General features: G+C 38.3%; 1 protein-coding gene across 2 annotated transcripts in view; it reads left to right on the top strand.

The window, feature by feature from the left end:
- Positions 1–22,702, top strand: part of FGF12 (fibroblast growth factor 12) — a 366,369-nt gene that overhangs the window by 173,763 nt on the left and 169,904 nt on the right. For both annotated transcript variants that reach the window (XM_044670883.1, XM_044670882.1), the window contains exon 3: positions 16,789–16,892. In XM_044670883.1, the coding sequence (XP_044526818.1) occupies positions 16,789–16,892 (104 nt within the window). The remainder of the gene's footprint in view (positions 1–16,788; positions 16,893–22,702) is intronic.

Genomic DNA, 22,702 nt, shown 5'->3' on the forward strand with positions numbered 1-22,702 from the left:
TGTGTATGTATATATATATATATATATATATAAATATATACATACACATACAAACATAAACCCCCATTGTTTAGTCCTTACCACTCTTCTTTCTTGGAACCAATACATAGTATTGATTCTTAGGTGAAAGGTAAGTTGTTTTTTTTAAAAGAATGGTTCCCTCTCCAAAACTTAAGTTTTCCTTCCATATTTAATGCCTGAGATGTCTCTTGCAATCTAGTTTGCTCATTGGTACAGTAGACAGAGTGATGAAATTGGGTTTAGGAAGACCTGAGTTTCAATCTAGCCTAGCTGTGTAACTCTGAGCAAGTCACTTAACCTCTGCCTTAGATTACTGGTTGTCTATAAAATGGGTATGATAACACCTCGTAGGGCTGTGGTGAGAATAAAATGAGTTAAACTTTTCAAAGCTTAACACATGTAAAAATACTATGATTCCCATTTTTCTTCTCATTGTAAATGACTATAGAGTTAGCCACCTTCATTGTTTTATGTCCCTGGGAGCATTCTTGAGCCTTTAGCTATCCAGTAACTAGTCACACTATAATTCTATTAAACTGATTAAAGAACTTCTTCCCAGATCATAAAAGGGATGCTTATTTACACTTCAAATGCCCTGCTAAGTCAGAGATTAAAGACCTACTTGGTACCTATGTAAAGTGCATGTGGACCACTTCACAGTCTGAAAGAGGATAGCCTTCATTTTATTTGTCTTTTTCCTGTACCTATAATTTTATTAAATGGGTTGGAGGAACTCAGATGAGCACAGGTCCTATCATTCCTCACTACATGTGAATTTAGTCACATTTTAATGAGGTCTTCTTTTATTAATCACAACATCATCTACTATATATTAAAAAAAATAGAACTACTTATAGTTGAATGAACCATAGTATTGATTCTTTCTTTGGAAGCTGCCTTTGGTATCTAGGGTACTGAGTCACTGAATGAGATAGAGTGCTCTTTTGCTGCTCTCAGAGACTTTCTTCAAATGCAATGCTTGATATTCATATGCATTTGCAGATTCCTTGTAAAAACTTTCATTCCTCTGAGTTCTGAGGTCAGTGGACTAGGAACTGTAGTACTAAATGCCTCTTTAAGTGTTTTCTGACTCTAAAGGTAGTATACCAATTGTAAAAATCCAGCATAGAAAAGAATATGATTTTTTTCACCAAGATTTTCCCACTTAAAATGAAAGCTTTTTGCGGAATGCAGAGGGAAGGAAAGAGAGGATGTCAAAATGACAGTTTCTTGTGAACAGATTATAAATGCTATTCTCAAATGTCAGAAGTTTAATTGTGGCAGTGCTAAGTCAGACAGATGACAGTTAAAAGGAATCTGCATTGTGGCTGATGTCTGGGCTATGTGAGGATCCAGGGAAACCTCTAGTACAGTATGTATCTGCATTTGGTGGAAATAAAGTGGTGGTTCTTGGTGTCCCCAATGCTGAATTCAACAAGTTTTCTTAGGACGTTATGTGTGTGAAATACTATCCTAGGAGTCAATGAGGATTCCAAAGAAGACCCAGTAACTTGCCTTATTGATCTACCCACCTCCCAGTATAATTTAATCTGTTTGAGGAGAATGCATCATGATCACAGCTGTCCGAAATGTTCTTCCTCATCATTTTGACCAGAAAGGGTTCTGCTGGGGACTTTCATCAAAATGGCATGTTCTTAGACTGAGTTTCACTCCTTTATTTCATGCTTCAAAGAAGTTTCTCCTTTCCTCTGGAGGGCATTTAGGTCCCTAGTTTGGATTTCCTAGGCAGATTTACTCATCACAGGGAGTTGATGATAGAGCCAGTATTTGGCAATGTGGATAGAGCTCCATGGTGACTAGAGTTGATCAACAACGTTTTCTTGACTATATATTTTAAGTCAAATTATGTGCTGATCCACAGTGGTGATGCAAAGTCCCAAACCAAACCAAACCCAACAAAAACATCCCTGCTTTCTAGGAACTTCCATTCTAATGAGGGAGACAAATAGATCAATCCTCAGTTATTACAAGAAACATACAGACTAAATAGAAAGTAGTCTCAGAAAGTCCCATTCTTCTAGCTGGGGAACCAGAGTAGACCTCCTACTGAAGTTAGGGCTTGAACTGAATCTTGAAGGAAACCAAAGATTTTAAAAGATGGAAGTAAAAAGGAATGTGAGACAGACTAAAAGCATGGAGATGATAGATGAAGTGTCTTGTATGAAAAGATATAACATATGTTGCCTAAAAGAAAGAGAGGTATATCTTTTCATCGCTTCACCATGGAAAAGCTTGATCATTTGAATATAGCATCTGGGATTGTTGTTCATTGGTCTCTCCTATTTTCATTTAAATTACAGTAGTCATTAGGTATGTTGTTTTCTTAGTTCAGCGTAAGGGGTAGATGGTGCAGTGGATAGGACTTCAGACATGGAGTCAGGAAGACCCCAATTCAAATCATTTTCTACATTTACTAGCTGTGACACCCTGGGAAAATCATTTAACCCTGTTTACCTCAGTTTCTTCATATTCAAAATAAGCTGGAAAAGGAAATGGCAAATCATTATAGTATCTTTGCCAAGAAAATGTCAAGTGGCATCACAATGAATTTTAAGCACAAGTGAAATGTCTGGAAAATAAATTCTCCTTCCTTCTTTTTGCTACAGTTGAGAGAGGTCTTCTGATTCTTCTTTTAATTCTTCATGGTGCAATAATATTATTTGAATAATATAATATTTAGAATGCTAGAAGATTTATCATGCATTTTTTATATATTAATCTTATTTTATTTGTTTTTTACTATCACCCTCAGAATTACCAATCATTCTGACTATTAAGTACTGGAACTGTTTGCATTTTTGCCCCACATTTATTCGTCCATCCATAATCAAAAAATGCATCACATAAACTTGCCAAAATGCCATTATGTGCATTTTAGTGGATGTAAAAACCTTTCTTTCTCGTTTTAATTTTTCTCCAAGTATGTACTTAGCTATGATAGCTCTTGGTAGAAGAGCATAGAGATTTTGATTATTTTTCATGCTAATTCTAAAGTTGCCTTAGAGAATATCTGATCCAATTCCCTACCCTCTTAAAAGGGTAGTTTATTTCTTAACCTTCTTCAACATTGACTGTTCCTATATTTTTGTCAACTTTGCCATCATTCGGGGTCTCTGAGGTGCAATCCCACTTTGCTGTGGTTTTCATTTTCTTATCATTCGTGACCTGCTGTAATGTTTCATGTGGCTAATAGTTTGTGGCTCTTTTTTTTAATGACTATTGGCTCATATCTTTTGACCACTTAACCAGTAATTCCCAAAGTGGGTGCCACTGCCCCCTGGTGGGTACTGCAGTGATCCAGGTGGGGCAGTGATGGCCACAAGTAAGGGGGCAGTGATAGTATGTGACAGGGGGTACTAAGTAATATTTTTTCTGGAAAGGGATTGGTAGGCCAAAAAAGTTTGGGAACCACTGACTTTAACATTGGGAGAGTCGTGTAAATGTTCTTGGTTAGTCAGTCAGTCCAAAAACTTTTATTAAGGCTTGACCATGTTCAAGGTGCTCTGCCAAGTCCCGCACAAACCAGGAAATGAAAATGGGAGATATAAACATGAAGAACTATATAATGTGTGTATGCATATACTAGAAGCAGGATTTCTATCACATTTGGATAAGAAATGGAATTAGGCTTAGGAGACTGGATAGAGTTAGAAAGAGGAATGACAATCTCAGAAGCCTCAGAGGAGACACTAGGAGCTGGAGGGTAGGGAGTAGAAAAGCCTGCTGTACAAGGTGACTTTTGAACTAAGGCTAGAAAAATGAAAAAAAAAAGGTGAGGAGTCCAGTATTCCAGGGATGCAGCCAGGAAAATGTTTGGAAGTAGGGAGATGGAATATCTCATGTTTAAAACCACAAATAGGAGAGCATAGACAAATCCTAGAGTGCATGAATGGGGGTGAGGCATAAGAAGATGGGAAGTTAGGAAGGTAGTCTATTATGAAGAACTTTAAATACCAGACAGATGGATTTATATTTGGTTTATGAAATAGCGGAAAATTGTGACTGGGGAGATATGACGTAGGGCAAAGCTAGATTTTAGGAAAAAAATACCATGACAGCTAAATGATAGACCAAAGTAGAGAGAGAACTGAAGCAAGAAGACTTCTTCTAAAATGAAGGCATAATCCAGACAAGAGATAAAGAGAGGCTGACCCAATGTGGTGGTTGTGTGAATGGAAAGAAGGGTATAAGTACAAGAAATGTCGGGAAGGTGGAAATGACAAATCTTGGAAACAACTAATATACACAGAGTCTGTATGAATGAGGAATTAGGTATTCCAGAGGATGAAAACCTCATTGACTGATTGGAGAGCGATTGATTGTAATTGGGATGTTTCGAAGTAGGGAGGAGTTGGGGGAAAGATGATGATTTAACTTTTGTCATGTTGAGTTAGCAAAAAACACAGGACACCCTGTCCTTTGTGATAGTTTGTGAAGTCCTTAAGAAATGTTTCTCCACAGACTTCTCTTTGCATTATCATTTTTGCAAGTATGTAAATGGTATTGTTAAGTGTCCAATGGGGACCTATAACCTGTATTATTCAAGGAAGCTGAGTAGCCAAATTTTCCCTCAGTGTTTTCAATGATGGAGTGAATGGGAAAGGTCATTGTTGGGGGGAGCATTTAGTGACACTGAAATGGCCTTTGTGCTGACCCATTCACACAAGGGTCTTCATTTATCTACTCTCAAAGGTCCATATCTGTTTTAACATGACATTAGAGTCAGGCAATAATAGAAACTAGCTTTCCTTGGTCCAGGCTCTGTGGACACAAATTGAATGAAGATTTTATTTTCTACAAAGCAAAACTGAAGCTGCATATATATACATATATATGTGCATATATGTATATATACACACATACACACATATGTATATAAATATGTGTACATATATTTGTGTGTACTGTTATATATAGATACACAAATGTAGTCATCTGTAATATAGGATTAACATTGCCATGTTTGCTTGGGGGCAACCTGTCAGTTGCCCTGGTTGGAATGTTGACTGTGGCATGAGCCACAGGGCAAGTTCCAGTTGGACCCAGGGTATATAAAGCCCTGGAAACCCAGACCTGGGTTCTGTTCTTTTCTCTACTTCTCTTCTCACCTTCACTTCTACCCCTTGGGGGGATCCAGGGTGGTCAGGAGGAGGAACATGGGATCTTAGTTTACCTAGGCCAGGCAGGTTTAGGAGATCTTTGCTGACCCAATAGGAACATCAGTTAGATATGCCATTTATTCCCTAACAAGAGGTTGCTCTATTATTTCCATCAAGAGATCATTTATTTCTGTCCCAGGGCTGGTCCCTTGGGACAGCTGAAGGTCATAGGAAGGAGTTCATCAACATCCTGAACGTAGATCAAGAAGGGAGTACTAGACTAGATTCATTGGTTTCCTAACCCACTCTCCAATCCCTTTTCCCTAATTAACTTTTCAAATAAAACCTTAGTTTAACTTATGAACTAGTGATAGATCCTACCTTCAACTTTGATCTCAGTAGACTGCTATTTAAGATTCTAGGAGGGAGGCAGAGTAACTCCATTACTGTTAGACAGGAAGCACCACACTTCCCTTCCTGTCTAATCTCACCAATAGGAGTTACTTCCTCAGCCAGTCAGAGGCTGAAGGGAATCTTTTTAAAGGGGTTTAGTCCTTGCCAAAGGAAATGACATTGATCCCTTGGCTGGCTTAGGCACTGGGTGCTTGTCATTCTTACATCCAGTACCATCGGTAAACAGCTTGTGAGTAAGCCACATTAGCTTCCTGACTGCTTACAGATTTACTAACCTCCTTTGCAGATCCACCATTAAGCCCTCATTACACATTGGAATTCTCAATTGATGCACCTTATTATCTTGGGTGGTTTGTGGAGTTTGTCTTTCCTATATTTAACAGCTAAAGAAGGCCAGATACGTGGACATTTGAATGAACATCCAAGCAAGATACAGTGAGTGAAGGCACCATCCATTTGCTACTATGAACACTGAGAGGGAAATGGAAACATGTATTTATGTCAAAATCTCTGTGTCTCAATGATCCACCCACTCCATTTTATCATTTGAAATTTGACAATTCACCATGTTTCTCATCATTTGATGAGATCTCCCTTTTACTTCAATGGTGTCACATCCCCTTTATTCCCAGTAGGATCCATCAGTCTGATGGCTGCTCAGCTGCTTCTTGGTGATCATTTCATATTGTATTTGTTGAGCTTTCCCTATGTGCGCAGTTCTGTCCTCATGCACTCTGGAAAATAGAACATATGTTCTATTCTATTCAATTCTGTTTAAAACTAAACAAATAAACAAAGAATTGATCCCCTAACCTGATAGCTCCAAAATTGGATTAATGCTAAAAGGAATCAGATGAAAACGAAACTGTTCTTTGTCTTCAAAAAACTGACATTTCAAGCTTCTTTTATGCACCTGCCATAGATACAATATGTGGACTGACTGTGTTCTGTCCTTTTCATGGCCCGTACTCTGCTAGAAAAAGGAACTTTATGATGTCACTTCTACCTTCCAGCTCATGATTTAATCAGGAAGGGGAGTTTGTAGTAATTCTAGAAAAGGAATGGATAAATCAAAACAAATTGTTTTTACCTACTATGTTCAAAATTACTGTGTTAAGAAAACGGAATACAAATTGAAAAAAAGTTGGCTATTCCTTTCTGTCAAGGAACTTGCACAAAGGAGATTTTATGCTGAAGTTTAGAGGAAAGCCCCAAGGAAGTGGGTAGCATCATCTCCAATACTAACATCATCTCAATTTCTAATATTAAAGTATTTGATGGAGTCAGAACATTTGCCTTTGAGTACTTTTTTTTCTGATTCCTCAATAGCTGTGGCTATTGGAGAACAGATACAATAGCACAACTAAAGGCAAACTACTGGCTGACTCCCATATATATTAGGGTTGTCTTCCTGGGGGATGGGGAGGGGAGTGTCAAAGCCAAGCAGTTTGTCTAATGGGACTCAGGCTATTGCTGGGAGATAGTTGGTAGTGGTAGAGACCTTAGTTTGTCCATAATCCAGAAGGTTTGTTCTACTTGATAATGGCTATGTAATTTTGGGGTTGGGGTCTTCTGGCTTAACTTGATGGTGATGGGGAATTATCCTGAGAACAATAATAAAAATAATTGTAAAAAAAGACAGAGAATAACCATAAAATGAATGGTGCCCTCAAGAGGGCAAATGACAATGTTGTATGTAGGGAATAGTGGTAAAGAGAATCAGCGAACTAGAAATAATGCTTCATATAATCGATCATTGAAAATATATTTGAAGAGATTAAGGGAAGGGCAGATTATAAAGGTTCTTGACTGCTGGGGTATGGAGTCAGGATATTATTCCATAAATATTAAAAGCCTAGATTTAGAGCTAAAAAGAAAGTTTAAGGCCAGCCAAATCTCCTGATTTTATAGAAGAGATATCTGGGGCTTAGAAATGAAGTGTTTTGCTTATAATCACATAGTAAGTATTAGGAGTGGATATTTGGATCAATGTCTTCCTGACTCTAGTTCTCTGAAGAAACAGTGATGCTTAGTGAATATACTAAAATACTCTTGTGCTATAAGATATGACAAGTGGAATGGTTTCAGAAAAAAACAAAAGACCGTAAAGACTTATATGACCTGATAGAAAGTGAAGGGAGAAGAACTGGGAGAACAACTCATACAAGGAAATGACATTGTAAAGATAATAAGCTTTGAAAGATTTAGGCATCATGATCAACACAATGACCAACTGTAATTCCAAAGGGCTTGTGATGAAAAATGCTACCTACCTACAGAGAGAGAAAACTGAGGGACCAAAGAATGCAGAGTGAAGCACATTTTCTTCTCTTACTTTTTCTTTTCTATTATTCAGATGGGGGTTCATTTTGGATGATATATATGTAGTGGGTTTTGTTTCTCTTGCTTTCCTAGTGGTTGGGGAAGGAGAAGGGGAGGGAGAGAATCTAGAAGTGAAAATAAAATAAAACAATTTTTAAAATGTCTACTTCTCTGTCCACTAGGAGCAAGGTGGGGAAATGTGCCAAATGGTATTTTTGGAAAAATAATCTGGCAGCTCCATCCATGAAGAAAAGATTTTAGGGATCAGAGAAATCAGAAACATTAAAGCTTAAGCAGATCTTAGTTTCTCTGTGACCTAACTCCCTTATTTACAGGTGAAAAAACCCTGGTAGGAAGGATTCAGCTAACACAGATGCATGTATATAAATAAATGGGAAATTTATCCAAAAAGATGAAGCCTTCCTAAATCTATATGCATTTGAATACATGGATTCCTGTGCTCACAGCTCAGTTTTCCTCTGACCTTGCAAGTAGCAGGTTGTTACCGTGGCCCTCTTCAATAGAAACAACACTTCCTTCCTTGAGGAGCTGCTTCATGGTCCTAAAAATGCCTCCTTCTTTTGATGAAAACATCAAAGAGAGTTCAAAGTTTGCTATGCATACACCCAAGCCCATTAACCATTTGTTTATAGAAGTTTCAAAATTACTATAGAATTAAAATAATTTTACCCTCAATTGAAAATTTGAATCTAGAAACAGCTATTGTGTTCCTGAAATCTCCACTTTCCTAACCTGTGTACGTATTTGTCTTTTCCTTACTCCCACCACCTCCTGTCTCTTCCACAAAAATGCAGAAAAGGATGAGAGATCTGTAAGCACAGCCTGAGTTCCTATTTGCTTACATCGATGAACTGAATTCCCTTTGAAGACTTTATATTCCTTTCAAACCCCAGAAATGGATACTGAATCTGGTGGTTACTATATTCCCACCTTGTCCAGAAGCAACTGAACTCTCACTTTCAATATTATTTTTAGAGCAGCAAGAGATGGAGAGGCTGGAATGGGGGCTGCTGGTTACTGATATCAGCAGCAGAGCAAATGTCAAAATATTTTGGCTGGATGGAATGGAAACCTGGTTTGTTATCAGTAGATCTAATAAGTTAGGTGTATTTACATTGATCTACTCACCAATCAGGATTACTCAGCTCCAGAGTGTAGTCTCAAACTTGAGGGATTTGTTTGGTCTATAAAATGCTGTTCCAGTTCAGTAGAAGGGGTCAGCAGCAAGGCAGATGGCAGGATGACTTGAGCAAACAAACCATGCTAGGAAATTAGGATGGATGGGATGGGCTTTATCCAGTGGAGGTCAAAGGGACATACATTAATAAAATATAAATTTATCAATCACTTAGGAGACCTTTTTGCTTCTCGATCCCATGACCTTACACCTGTGCTTTGGAATACATTCTTCAAACAGTCCAGGAGACAAGTTTCCTCTGTAAGATAAATTGACTAGAGAGGATGAGTGATGACAGTCATTTGCTCTCATTATCTATTGTGAGATGCTTCATTTTTCAGTTTAAAGAAAAAAAGCCTAAATCACTTCAAAGTTGACTTTTTAATTATGCAAGCAGTCAGACTTTTATCAAATATCTACCAGAGAACACCTAAACAAGCCAGACTTCCATTGTTCATGAGGCCTTTGCTGATCTCTTTTGTTAGTATTAGAAACACATTATATTGGCTAAATTGTGTATATGTTTTCTCATCCAAGTAGAATGTAAGATCTTTGAAGGCAGATAACTATTTAAATTTTGTCTTCCTAGTCTCAGTGCCTTCCACATAGAAGATGTGGAATAAATATTTATTGAATTGAATTCCAGTGGATTCCAGCTAGATTTCCTAATAACAATGGTTCCCAAACTACCAATCCTGTCAATTGGTTAAAGAGTGGTCAGTCCAATGGAGAAGAGACTATTCTATTTGCTTTCGGGATGAGAGTGATTTTTGCCAAATAATTGTCAGGTAGTAGTTATGTTCAAATTTAGATCCTTTATTCAAAATCATTAAAAAGTTAAGAAGTTCATCATTTTTTAACCTTTTCCTGATTTTGTGTGGAATAAACCATTGCAATTCTCCATGACATACTCAGAGCAATCATTTCTTTCTGAAAAAAGAGGCAAATTCCACCTATTGAGATTAAAAGAAACCAAAACATGAGTAAAACAAACACCAAACCTTTGCTTCCTCCCTTTTTTTACTAGATCCCCACTTCCATTTCCATGAAAATTTCATTGGAGAAGTCTAGAAACATTTTACCTCTTATTAAAAACCCCTAGGGGAATAAAAAAAATTATCCTTACTTTTGGGGAGGTGCCAAAAAGGGGCTCCTGTAAATTTGGGAAAAAAACATAACTAGCAGACAGTTGATAACCATCTGTAACAGAAATATTATTATAAGAATGTAGCAGGTTGCAGAGTGTGATCCAGTGGCCATTTTGTTTTTTGAAGTAAGATGTTTTAGATTTAAATGCTATTTTAATTATTATTGAGTATCTTCTTAAAGAGACTCCTGGAAGAATCATTTACATTGTGGATTACATTGTAGAATGTTGAAGCTTGGGATTTTGGAAATAAGTTTTCTAGTCCCAGGTCTCTCTATTTTCCCATATATCTGTTTCCAGTCAATCAATAAGTAAGCATCATGAACTTTAATCTGTCTTAAGCACTGATGATCCAAAGAAGCCATAATGGTTTATTGCCCTCGGGGAGCTCATAGTCTGATGAATGCTACAACGTTTATTATTCAGAGCATATATAATAAATACAGAGTAGATGGAAGGTAATCTAAGAAGATATAACTCCTGGAAGAGATGGAATTTAAACTGAGTCTCAAATAACCAGGAATTATAGAACTTAGAAGGGAGATGATTCTAAGATGGGATATCCCAAGGGAAAATGGTCACAATCTCCTGGGAAAGGAAGAGCAAGTGAATCAGGTTGGCTTTATCATAGGGTTCATGGAGAGGAGGAGAATGAAAAATAATTGGGAAAATGTACTCCTTGTTCAAGGAAATGAACCTAGGAGATAGAAGCACAGCCATCTCTCTATCTCATTGTTCAAAAATTATCATACACAATCCAGGGACTTCTGCCTTAGAAATGAATTGAGATGATGATGAAGTTGCATACAGGGAAGCTTGGCTTTCTTGTGGTTGTTATCTTGTTGAAACTTCATGGTCTATGTTACACACACACACACACACACACACACATACACACACACACACACACTTTATACTTTTTGAGTGTAGGGAAATGAAACAGATGTAAGAGAAATCAGCTGGCACAGTTTATAGAAAGAAGTTACAGACCAATTTAATGGAAAGGTGGGTTTGTTTCCAGACATGTCAAATTCAAAACATCCAAAATAAAACTCATCATTGTATCATGCATTTCAAATGGAAAAGAACATTAGAGTGTTTATTTAAATGCTCTCATTTTGCCAATGGAGAAATGAATCTCAGGGAGATTAGGTGACTTTCACAATGTTACTCAGCTAGTAATGGATTAGAGCCCATATTCAGACTAACTTCATCTGATTCCAAATTCAATATTTTTCAATATACTATCCTCACCCCGTTCCCAAACCCATTCTACCCACCAAATTTTGCCCTTCTGTTGATGGCACCAGCTTCACGTTGCTCATACAGTTTTATAGTTGGGAGTTATCCTTGGACTTTCCTTCTCACTCGAATTCCTCTCTATCCCCAATTCATATCCAATTAGTTGACAAGTCTTATCCATTCTTCCTCACTGACATTTCTCTGTCTATTTCCACTCATGTAGTCTTTACCCTAGTGTTGGCATCCTTATTAGCTTTGACCTAGAGTACAACAATAGATTTCTAAGGGTTTTCACTGTCTCCCATTTTTCTTCATAAGCTATTTTCCCATAAGCCACGAAAGAGATATTCTAAAATACGAACTTAATGATTATCCCACAGATATTCAACATTTTGTTTTCAGTGGCCCCCTTTACCTTAAGGATAAAACATAAAATATTTACCCTGACATTTAAGGCTCTCCATAATCTGCTTCCTATTTTCTTTCCCAGGCTGATTTTTATTGTATTTCTTTTCAAACATCCCGTGTTCCAGTCAAATCTGCCTGCTATTCTTTGCACCACCCATTACATCCCTTACCTTCATATAGATGCCTAAGTGTTCTCTCATGGTTTTTGTATTCCTTTCTTAATCCATCTGACAGAATATCTGGCTTCCTTCACATCATGGTTTCTATGAGACTGTGCTTCAAGTGCTAAAAGTAGTTTCATTGTACTTCGCTTTAATGATCTGCTCACAAGTAAGGCAGCTGATGGTTCAGTGTATAGAACATTGGCTGTGGAATCAGGAGGCTTTGAGAATAAATCCAGCTTCAGACAATTACTTTCTTTGTGACCCTGGTGGAGTCATTTAACCTATGCTTGCTTTAATTTCCTCAACTGTTCAAAGGGAATAATAATAGCATGTACCTTCCCAGCTTAATGTAAGGACAAAATGAGATATTTGTAAAGTGCCACATAAATTTACCTATATAATTCTAATAATAATAATAATAATATTAATAATAATAAGTATATCTTGATTTCCTCCACCCTCTACCTCATAACTCCATCTGGAACAGCTTCTAGATAGAGGCTCTCTTTATCACCATTTCTCTGACAAAAGGTAGGAATAAAAAATGTTGCCACAATATAATGAAGATATATATGAAATGTACCAAAGGTGACCAGTTAGGATGAGGACTAAAAATACTGGCACCTTTTGGCGGCTAATTACTATGTAAATGGACACATTGGTGGTAGACTCAGAAAAAGAAAACCTTTAATATACCTTAATTCCTCCATAGTATTTTTTCATCTATCTAGGATTTCACCAGTTCATTTTTCAAAGCCATTTCCCTGCGTTAGTAGGGATATGCCCACCTTTTCTCTGAGATCAATACTTGTCAGTGAGAGGGGATGATTAGCATCTCATTTGGCCTAAAACCAAAGATCTTCACCACTGTTGTACATCTTAAGGAGAGTGAGACAAGAACATCATTCCTCTTCCTGGTTTTATAGATGGGACTAGGTAAAGGCTCCCATCTCTGGAGGTCCTGGGCAACCTCAGCTGGCTCTCTAGAGGGTTCATGGCTTCTGCCCACTGGGCTATGCTTTGATTCTCTTGCCAGAATTCTGGGAGTGCAAAAGGACTATCTGAGCAGCAAACTTCATGCCAAGTGACCACTTCTGGGCTACCCCAGCCCATCACACCAGCAAGTTCAACAAAAGAATAAATGAAACCTCAGTCCAGAGAAAGAACTTTACATTTTCCCTCCTAGAATGAATCATTCCTTGTCTTTCACCTTTTGTGAGACATTCCAAAGTGCTTGCCATCCTCCTCCTAAGATCGCACTGCCTCTCAACACCCTTCCTCTCTCTCCAACACACACACACACACACACACACACACACACACACACACACACACAAACACACACACATACTCCCCCACACTCCGGAGGGCATTCTCACTCTCCTTTTCACATCAGACTTTCACAGCATCTCTTTCTTTCCTTTGCCGGGCTTAGCAGTTTACTCACAGCCCTCACGTGGGAAAAGCTCCCTGGGAACGTGCTTTCTCTGTTGGTTTCCTGAAATGCACGTGTCTCTTACAGACCATGTGTCCAAGGAAGCCTTTACTTAGCCAGTCTTGCTGCGTGCACTTTGAGCTTCAATTATCCTTTTCAACTGGATTGTTGTTTCCAACTGATCTAGCCAGAAATGTCTGTCTTTCGGTGGGACTGGCGAGTACAGTCTTCACCTTTAAATACCGGTTCCCTTCAGTTATGTTAGGAGTCCCAAGGGATGGCTCTAGAAGAAGGAGGCAAAGAGAGAGCGGATTGGAGCAGGTGATAAATAGTCAGGGCACCCATTACTTAGTGCAGAGAGTATCTCTTCATGCTGAGAGCAGGACCACCGAGGGATTATGAAATATGGAATCTCATTGTCTCATGAAAGAAGAGCCATGGGTTAAGATGCCTTCCTCAAACTTTTGAATGGGAAAAACCCAGACAAGTCAGTGCCAATTTGAGCTCTCAGTGATGCACCAAACTGGTCATTGCCCTGGATCAATTTCATCAAATTTTCATGGGCAATCAGAGCAGGAGGGGAAACCGAGTCTCTCATTTTCCTTTTGTCCCACTTGCACTTTGTGAGAGAGGCCAAGGTACAGCATTTATTTGAAGGCTTTCAGCCAAAGGCCTCCATATACTTGGCACATAGAATTCTAGCCTTCTCTAAATCAGCCACTCAGAGCAGCTGTCCCTGAGCTGAAAGACACCCATTTGAAACAGATGTCAGGAAGCCAGGGCAGATGTATAGGAAGGTAAGCTTTACACTATCCAGATAACTGGCTGATAGTTCCTGAATTGAAATTTGCCCAATGTGGGCATGGATCCCAGGGCATCACAGTTGAGCATAGCTCCTAAAAAAGAGTTGGACAGATGAACATTTGGATTAGCAGGCACCATGTTTCAGGGTTCCTGCTTTCATCTGGGAATTGAGATGGAAAAGGAAAGAGTTGTTGTTTGAGCATCATTTAGTTGCTTTCAAGTATCTGGTTAGAATGAATTGGGAAACAGATTCTCCCACTTTTCCAGAAATTATGGGATCATTGAGTCAGAGCAGGAAGAGGCTGTGGGTGGCCTCCATCAAGTCTAAGCCCTTCATTTCCCAGATTAGGGCACTAAAGACCCGAGACATGAAGTGGATTACACAGTGTCACTCATCTAAGAAAGTATCTGAGGCAACATTTGAAACGTGGATTTACTGACTCCTCAATTACCTAATCAGCTCCTTGAAGCCCAGAATGGTCTTTTACCTCTTTTTGTATGCTTAATACTCAGCACAGTGCCTGGCACATAGTGAGCAATTAAGAAATGTTGATTGATTGATTTACTTCAAATCCACCATTTTCCATGCCACACCACCTTGTTCCTTCCATTCTCCCCTGATCACTTCTAGAATAATAACGCATGAAGAATAAAATAGTAATAGTTAGCATTCACACAGCAGTATATGTTTCGTAAAGCATTTTCCGATGTTACCTCATTTAAAGGCAAAGGAGGCATGCTCCTAAGAAAGTCATGGGAAACATTGATCTGTTTGGGCCCCGGCTGTCAATGCTGTCCTTCAGGGATCCTCTTTCTGCTCAAAATCCGTTTCTTTTTCCCATGAACACCTGGTCCCATTGTCCTTTTTTTCAATGTGAGCGCATGTGTTTATTTCCTCACTTATTTTTTCCTCAAAGGATACTTAATTTAACTTTGCTAGTGTTTCTGTTAGATCCCCCCCCCCTCATTCCTGGGACAATTCTATATCTATCCTCTAGGGAATGGGAGGGAATTGCACTAGGACTGAGTAAAAAAAATAAATATATAGAACTGTACTTATGACTGGTCCACAGTTATGGATATATTTCACTATTTGCTCCCACTACTTCCTGCTCCTCCTACTCCTCTCCCCCTTACTTTTCTTCCTTTCTCTCCTCCTCCTTCTCCTTCTCCTCTTCTTTTTCATCTTTCTTTTCCTCCTCCTTGTATGGTTGTTTTGATTTTTTTTATGATATAGAGAATTTAATATAAGATTTGTACTCCAAACTCCTGGGTTCTAACTCTGTCTGTGCCACTTGAATTGTGACTGTATATAAGTCACTCAACCACTCTGATCCTCATTTTGCTAATTTGTACAGTGGACATAATAATGAAATAAGTCGCTGCTTATTAATAAATAAGCACAGAATACTCATGAAGGGAGGACTTTGAAAACCTGAAAGTGTCACTTGATACATATTATATTTAATATCCCTGCCCAGGAAAGTCTCTCTGAAACATTCTAAAGAATTTCTATTTTTATTCAGATTTTTTTGGGGGCAAATACTATTATGGTCTATTTTGTTCCTTCTGGAAAAAAAATGTTCTTTGTGACATAGAAGCAAGCAGGACTCCAGGCTTTTGTATTCAATTTTCTTTCTCTAAAGAACTGTCTTTCATTTGTGTCTTCTATGTCATTTGTAAGGATAGTTTTCATTTGCAATGTACCTTCTCTTTTCTGAGCAGTCATGTGTGCTAATTGTTCTGGATATGAAAAGATATTTCTCCTGTTTCCACTTCTTCTATCATTCTCTGTCAAGGTTACCATAAGCTCTACTGGTTTCATGCTTCCTCTATCATTAAATAGAAACATCTGTCTCCCGTTCACATGCTGCTTTTTTTACAACCTGGCCAAACATTTCTTCCTAGCTATATGGTATGTTACTTCAGACCCTTGTACACTCTGCTCCAGACAAACTGGAGTTAGGGCCATTCCTCCCAAGGGACCCTTCATCTCTGGGTCTGTCCACTAGCTGGCCCCAATGCCTAGTGTGAAATCCTTCCTTGCCTCCATTTTTCAGAACATAATAATTTCTTCCAGTATCAGCCCATAAGCCACCTCATGATAACAATTATACAATTCACGATGGTCACAGTGATGATGACAGCTACCATTTATTTATTTATTTCCTGCTATATGTCAGTCACTGTGCAAAGTAAGCACTTTGCAGATATCATCTGGTTTGATCTCACCTAGTAGATGCCACTTTCCCTGATGACCCACCCCTCACCCTTTTCTTTAAAGAGTCTTATGTACTCCTCTCTATTTGCGTATTGCCTTTCCTGGATACACTGTAAGTGCTATGAGACCAGAAAGGATTCCTTTTTCTTTTCTTATCTTTTTCTACTCTCTCCCTCCCTGGTGCTGGTCCATATTCATCCATTAATGAAGATTTGGTGATTGTTGGTGCAATGAGGAATCCTGAAAGTTTACTCATTATTTTTTTAACCTTCTTTCTTTCTATCTTCCTCAGCCCTTTTCAACCTAATCCCTGTGGGCCTTCGGGTTGTGGCGATCCAGGGAGTGAAAGCCAGCCTCTATGTGGCAATGAATGGAGAAGGGTATCTCTACAGCTCTGTAAGTACCATTCAGTCTTTCTTTCTTTCTTGAGAGAGGGAGGAAGCCATGCCAAAGCCTGAAATTAGAAACAAAACAAAAATAGAAACTTTCCATGCTGGAAACATTCATCACTGTTTAACTTAATGGAGCATCATTGCAGCCAATTTGTTTCAGAAGTTCCTTTCTCCACAGACTTGGATATTAACATGGTAAAATGTTCACATGATATTCAAGAGTTATACCAGCATATTAAAATATGTTTGTACATATATTCATCTTAGGATTGTGGGTCACATAACAAGAACCAACAGCTGGCGATTGACAAAGGTCAGGTATTGCACTGAAACACACCTCATTGTCCTCTCCAGTAGGGACACGGGTATTTTGTTGGTATGCTTCTCACATATATTTAAAGACAGAGCTGACGGGAGTTTTTCCATATGTTGAGCCTGTGTGCTGCAACAGGGAGTAAGTTAAATTTTTGATCCCCTTGTGATTTTAACTTCTCTATACCAGTTTAAAGAAGGAAGTTCACTTTTTATTTTCTATTAGAAATATTGGGGCTATAATCAAATCAGCTTCTCTTTAGGCACAGACAATTCCTCGGACATCTATTGGGCAAACTTATAAAGGACCTATAACAGCATTGACTTACACTGATAAGAGTGCATTCTCTTGAGATGACTCACTTCCAGAATGTGCTGGAAGAATAAAGTGTACTATATTCAGCTTTGAAAATTTGTTAGTTTTGTGCAGTGATTTTTAAAAAAATCTTCTGAAAAGGGGATTTGCCTTGTTTCAGATTTATTTATTGGTTTTTCACTTAGAGAATATTACTCCTCATCAATGCCAAAGATTTCAGTGATGTCAAACGGTTTAGGAAAAATCATTAACATTCACTCAATTTCAAATTCATCATTAAATAAGGCTTATTTAATTTCTCCTAATTTTGAATAAATTAATTTCAGTTACACAGTTGTTCATTGGCCACAGATCACTCATCTAATCAAATTATCTAGAACATTTTGACTTTTTTTGTAAAATTCAGCTCACATGCAGAATCAGACCCTCTAATTCAGTTATGCATTTGCCTAATGTCCAAGGTAGAATTTAAAGACTGTTGCTTTACATTTGTTTGAAAGTGTAGCCCTTTATTCAAAATGTGTCCATTTTCTAACAGTTGCTCATATTCCAACTGAATGAAGTGAATACAAAGAAAAGGAAGAAAATCAAATCAAAAGACAAAATTTGATTTTAGCTCCAGTTGAGGACCAATAACTCTGTTATAAGTGTTTTTAAAAACCAAATCAAACCAATGGTCAAAACATACTAAAACAAAACAAAAATGCCTTTGTTTTGGTGACCTTGGGGCATGGTCCTTCCAAAAGAAATCATGAATGAATCAATCCATAGGCCAGAAAACAAGGGCCATGTGCAGTGTAGCCATCACATTCTGATACATCCCATTGCCATGCAATGAGTGACACCTTGAAAAACAGCTCAGTGAAGTCATTAAGTTCAAACTCTAAGACCCAGCTTTGGGATTTTTCCAAGCACATCAAAATTTACTCCATTTCCAAGTTCCTTCCTCACCTGAGTAGTGTACTTTATACTGCTGATTTGTTCAGAGAAAAAAAAAAGAATGCAAATTAAATTGTATCTTGAATGCAATTGGGTAACTAGGAGTTCTGATCATAACAGGAAATTGTAGAGAAGACAACCGTGAATGAACAGGTACTCTTTGTTGAAGGACTTTGGTCCTCATGAGATGTTTTACTTGACCATTTTAGACCTCAAAATTCAGACCGTTTTTGGGCTCGAGCAGTGAGCTTGTTAGCTACTTGGAGCTTTTTGCTTCAGAGTGCTATCAAACTGGATGGGCTATGAACCTGAATGGACCAGTCCATGAGTGAGATCTGGAGAGCAAATTCTTGCACAGATGTCAAAGGGTTAAACCAGAAGGCAGAAGGAGTTACTGTTAAGGGTGTTAGTAGAAGGTAGGGATACTTCTGCCCATTTGGTGAGATTTATATAAAATGACTTGAGTGGAGAAAGAAAACAAAAACTCAGAAATTGGACTTTCAGACTAAATTAAGTAAGGGCTTCATGGTCAAATTTCTGTGAACATTGGTTGATGTCCATGGCCTTAAGATGAATCAGGATAGAATTACCAAGCAAATAATAGGTGCGTCTGAACACAAAAAGTACAATCTGGCATTTGGTCTCTAAGCCTGAAAGGAAGAAAGAAAGAAGTAGAAAATGGAAACAGGAACCACAGAATCTGGAACTAGAGAAGACCGTGTGGACAATTTCATCCAATCACATCATTCTGCAGTTTAAACCATGGGAACGAAGGCACAGAGAGGGGCCAAGTTCTTATTGGTCATAAATTACAAACATGTGATTTGAAGTCAGAGCTTCCAGTCATAAATCTAATGATCCTGTCAGTAGTCCATACTATCTCTGAAGATCTGAAGTAGGTTTAGCACAGTGGTCTGGGAAGGTATCCATCAGGGTTAGTGTCTGAGACAAAAGGGAACTCAAATGGATAAACAATTAAAGGCTTGTTGAGCACAGTCATAGTCTAGTGTGATGTAGCCTTTAGAGTACATTCATGCCATCATCTTCAGGAATTCATTATCTACTAGAAATATATAATTTACAAAAGCAAATGCAAGCAAAATAATACATATCAGTAAAACGAGGAAGCACCTCATTAGCATGGGGAGGAAGGTTCTTGGCAGAGATAACTTCTGAATTTGTCTTTAAAAGATGGGTGAGAAAAACACAGATGCAGAGGGAGAGGGCACTCCATGAATGGGAAAACAAATAGTTTATCCTGTATGAGAAGAAGAGTTTGGTTGGATTATACAATATTGGTAAGAGAATAACACGAGATAAGGCTGGATAGACATGGAAGCACAAGATGTGGAGGGCTTTGAATGACATACTAAGGTATTTGAATATTCTTTGCCATGAGATAGAAAGTAACCAGTGAGTTTAGAGCAAAAGTATGATATGAACAGAGCAATACAGAAGGATAATTATTACAGCAGAATTTGAAAAGTTGGGATGGAACAGAGGAAAGAAAGGAATAAACACGTAAGTATTATTTTTCGGGGACAGGGTAAGTACTTAAAATTAAAAATATATATCTTATTTGATGGAAAGAGGAGAGTCAAAGAGACCTGTCTTGTATGTCTTTCAATAGCCTCCACTGTGGTGTTGCTTATGGTGATTAAAAGGATGTGACTGGTAAAAAAGTTACTTTGGGAATGGAATTATTAGGGACCCAGGCCCAAAGGATGTGCTAATCAGACACTTCATTCCTCAGCTATCTTCCCTGTTCAAGTATAGAAAATCATTCATCTGAGATGGTAGAGAAGAAGGTGCCCCTGACAAAAGGCAAGGAGTGCCAGGATGAAGAACAAGGCAGGACCTAATGAACTTTTCAGAAAGGGAAGAATCCTTTGTAATGATAATGGACATTTCCTTTATTGTTTTCAGTTTGGTGAATCTTGATCCTCATATTTTGGGTCTGCTTAAAGGGAAAGATATCGGTGACAAAAAGTCTTTATTTTCCACTGATACAGTATCTCCTGGATGACATAAATATTTTTTCCTTTAATTCTCAAACTGTGGTATCACTGGGGTTGTTTGGAGAACGAAAGAGAGAGGAAACAAAGGGCTACTCTTTGGGACATGCCTATGGTTTCAGAACTGATCAAATGGTTGGTTTCAAATACTTCGTCATGAATGATTCTGTGCATGTGTAGAAGTTGGTAATAGTTTGAGTAGTCTTGAAAGTCACAACATTTGGAGTACATTGATTAGATGGGTATTTGTATGCAGTAAGCATGTGGAAGGAAGGATTGTAGTGAGTTAAGGGCTGGCCTTAAAATTGATTTTTTTTTTGATTTGTGGGTGGGTATAAACTAATCATTTTAGGACAACACATTAATAGTTGGAATGAAGCTAAAGCAACTCATTTGTATCTATCAATAAGTAGCCAACAAACATTTATTAAGCATTCATATATTCTAGGCATTAATCTAAGGATACCAAGAAAGGAAGAAAAACAAAACAAATCAAAATAAAAACAAATTAAAACAGGTCATGCCCTCAAGGAGTTAGCCTTCCATTGGAAGAGACAGCATGTAAATTACTTGGTGGCGATACAGCAGATACAAGAGAGAAGGAAGAAAATCTCAGAAGGAAAGCATTAAAGGAGGAGGGAAAGAATTGGGGACCTGGGAAAGCCCAGTTTAGAAGGTCACATTTGAACTTAGTCTTGAAAGAAACCTAGAAAGCTAAAAGGTGGAGGTGAAAATCGAGGGAATTGTAGATCTAGGGGATAGCCAGGGAAGAGAGGTGGGGCGTAGATTGCCTGTGAAAGGATCAGCAAGGAGCCTACTGTAGCTGGGTAAGAGTTTATAGAGGGGAGTCAAGTATAAGAATAAGGGAAATGGAGGAAAAGGTCATGATCTGAGCATTGACTTCAAAGGCCAGAGGAATTTATATTTGATACTGGGGGTTGCTACAGTTTAAATATCAGTTTGGCAGCCAAAGGGACGATACACTGTAATGTTAGAGAGTAGAAGTAGATATACCATTTGATGGATTTGGTAGCTGTAAGATTAGAATTCTTTTCTGTTTTACATCATTCAGGATAACTGAGGGTTTTCTTGTTCCATAGAGTTGAAAGCAGGAAGAATAGCAAATGGAAAATTGAATGATCTCAGGGAATCATTTCAGCCCTCCATACAGGAAGGCATTACAAGGAGTTTGGCATTTTGCTCTATAGCCCTCCAGTCAGAGTGGAGAAGAGGCTGAAGGAAAGATACAAAAAAAGTACTTGAATTAGAACTGTGACAGTGAATTTAGAAGTGATGAGCTTGTCCTGAGAGTGGCCACTTGGTCTGTGGAATTATGAGAAAGAACAGTAAAAGCAGAGTTGTAAAACAAGGATAATTGACTAGAAGGTGGACACTCCAGAATATTCCCTATCATCCTTCATTGAAATATCTAGACAGGGGCAGCTAGTTCACTAAAAGATAGAGTCAGACCTGTTGAAGGGAGGTCCTGGGTTCAAATTTGACCTCAAGAAACTTCTTAGATGTGTGTTCCTTGGCAAGTCACTTAACCCCAATTGCCTAGTCCTTACCATTCTTCTGCCTTGGAACCAATACTTGAAATGATTCTAAGATGACAGGAAAGGGATTAAATATCTATCTATCTATCTATCTATCTATCTATCTATCTATCTATCTATCTACTTATCTATTTTTTTTTGCACACACACACACACACACTCTGAGAAAGTGACATCTGGAGAGTGACCTTGCTATGTTCCCCAAAAGGCCCTCTCTATGTCATGGGGATCAAACTCTTTGTCTCTTTACCTGCCCCTTCAAAGAATAATGATCTGGTGGGGCCCTTCCTGAACTTTAGTCATTTCCCTGCCCTCCCCCAACAAAGTAGGGTATCTTTTGTACATTAGAAGAAAATTTATCTTTGAAGAGGGTACTTATTTTAGTGTAAGAAAATCAATATCTTGTGATGGAGAGTTTGAAGTGAAGAAAACAGTGAAGGAGAAGAGAGAGAAACTATCAAAGTGGAGGGGGGAATAGAGGAGGAAGAAAGAAAGGAAGGGAGAAAGAAAAGAAGCAGAGAAGCAAGGAATGAATGAAGGGAGGAGGGAAAAACAGACGGAAGGAGGAAAGAAAGGAAGAAAAGGAAGGAGGAAGGGAAGAAAGGGAGGAAGAAAAGAAGAGAGTGAGGAAGGAAAGGCGGGAGGGAAGGAGGAAAGAAGGGTGGAAGGAGAGAAG

This window comes from Gracilinanus agilis, chromosome 3 (genome assembly GCF_016433145.1).
Source record: "Gracilinanus agilis isolate LMUSP501 chromosome 3, AgileGrace, whole genome shotgun sequence".
NCBI classification, from domain to species: Eukaryota; Metazoa; Chordata; class Mammalia; order Didelphimorphia; family Didelphidae; genus Gracilinanus; species Gracilinanus agilis.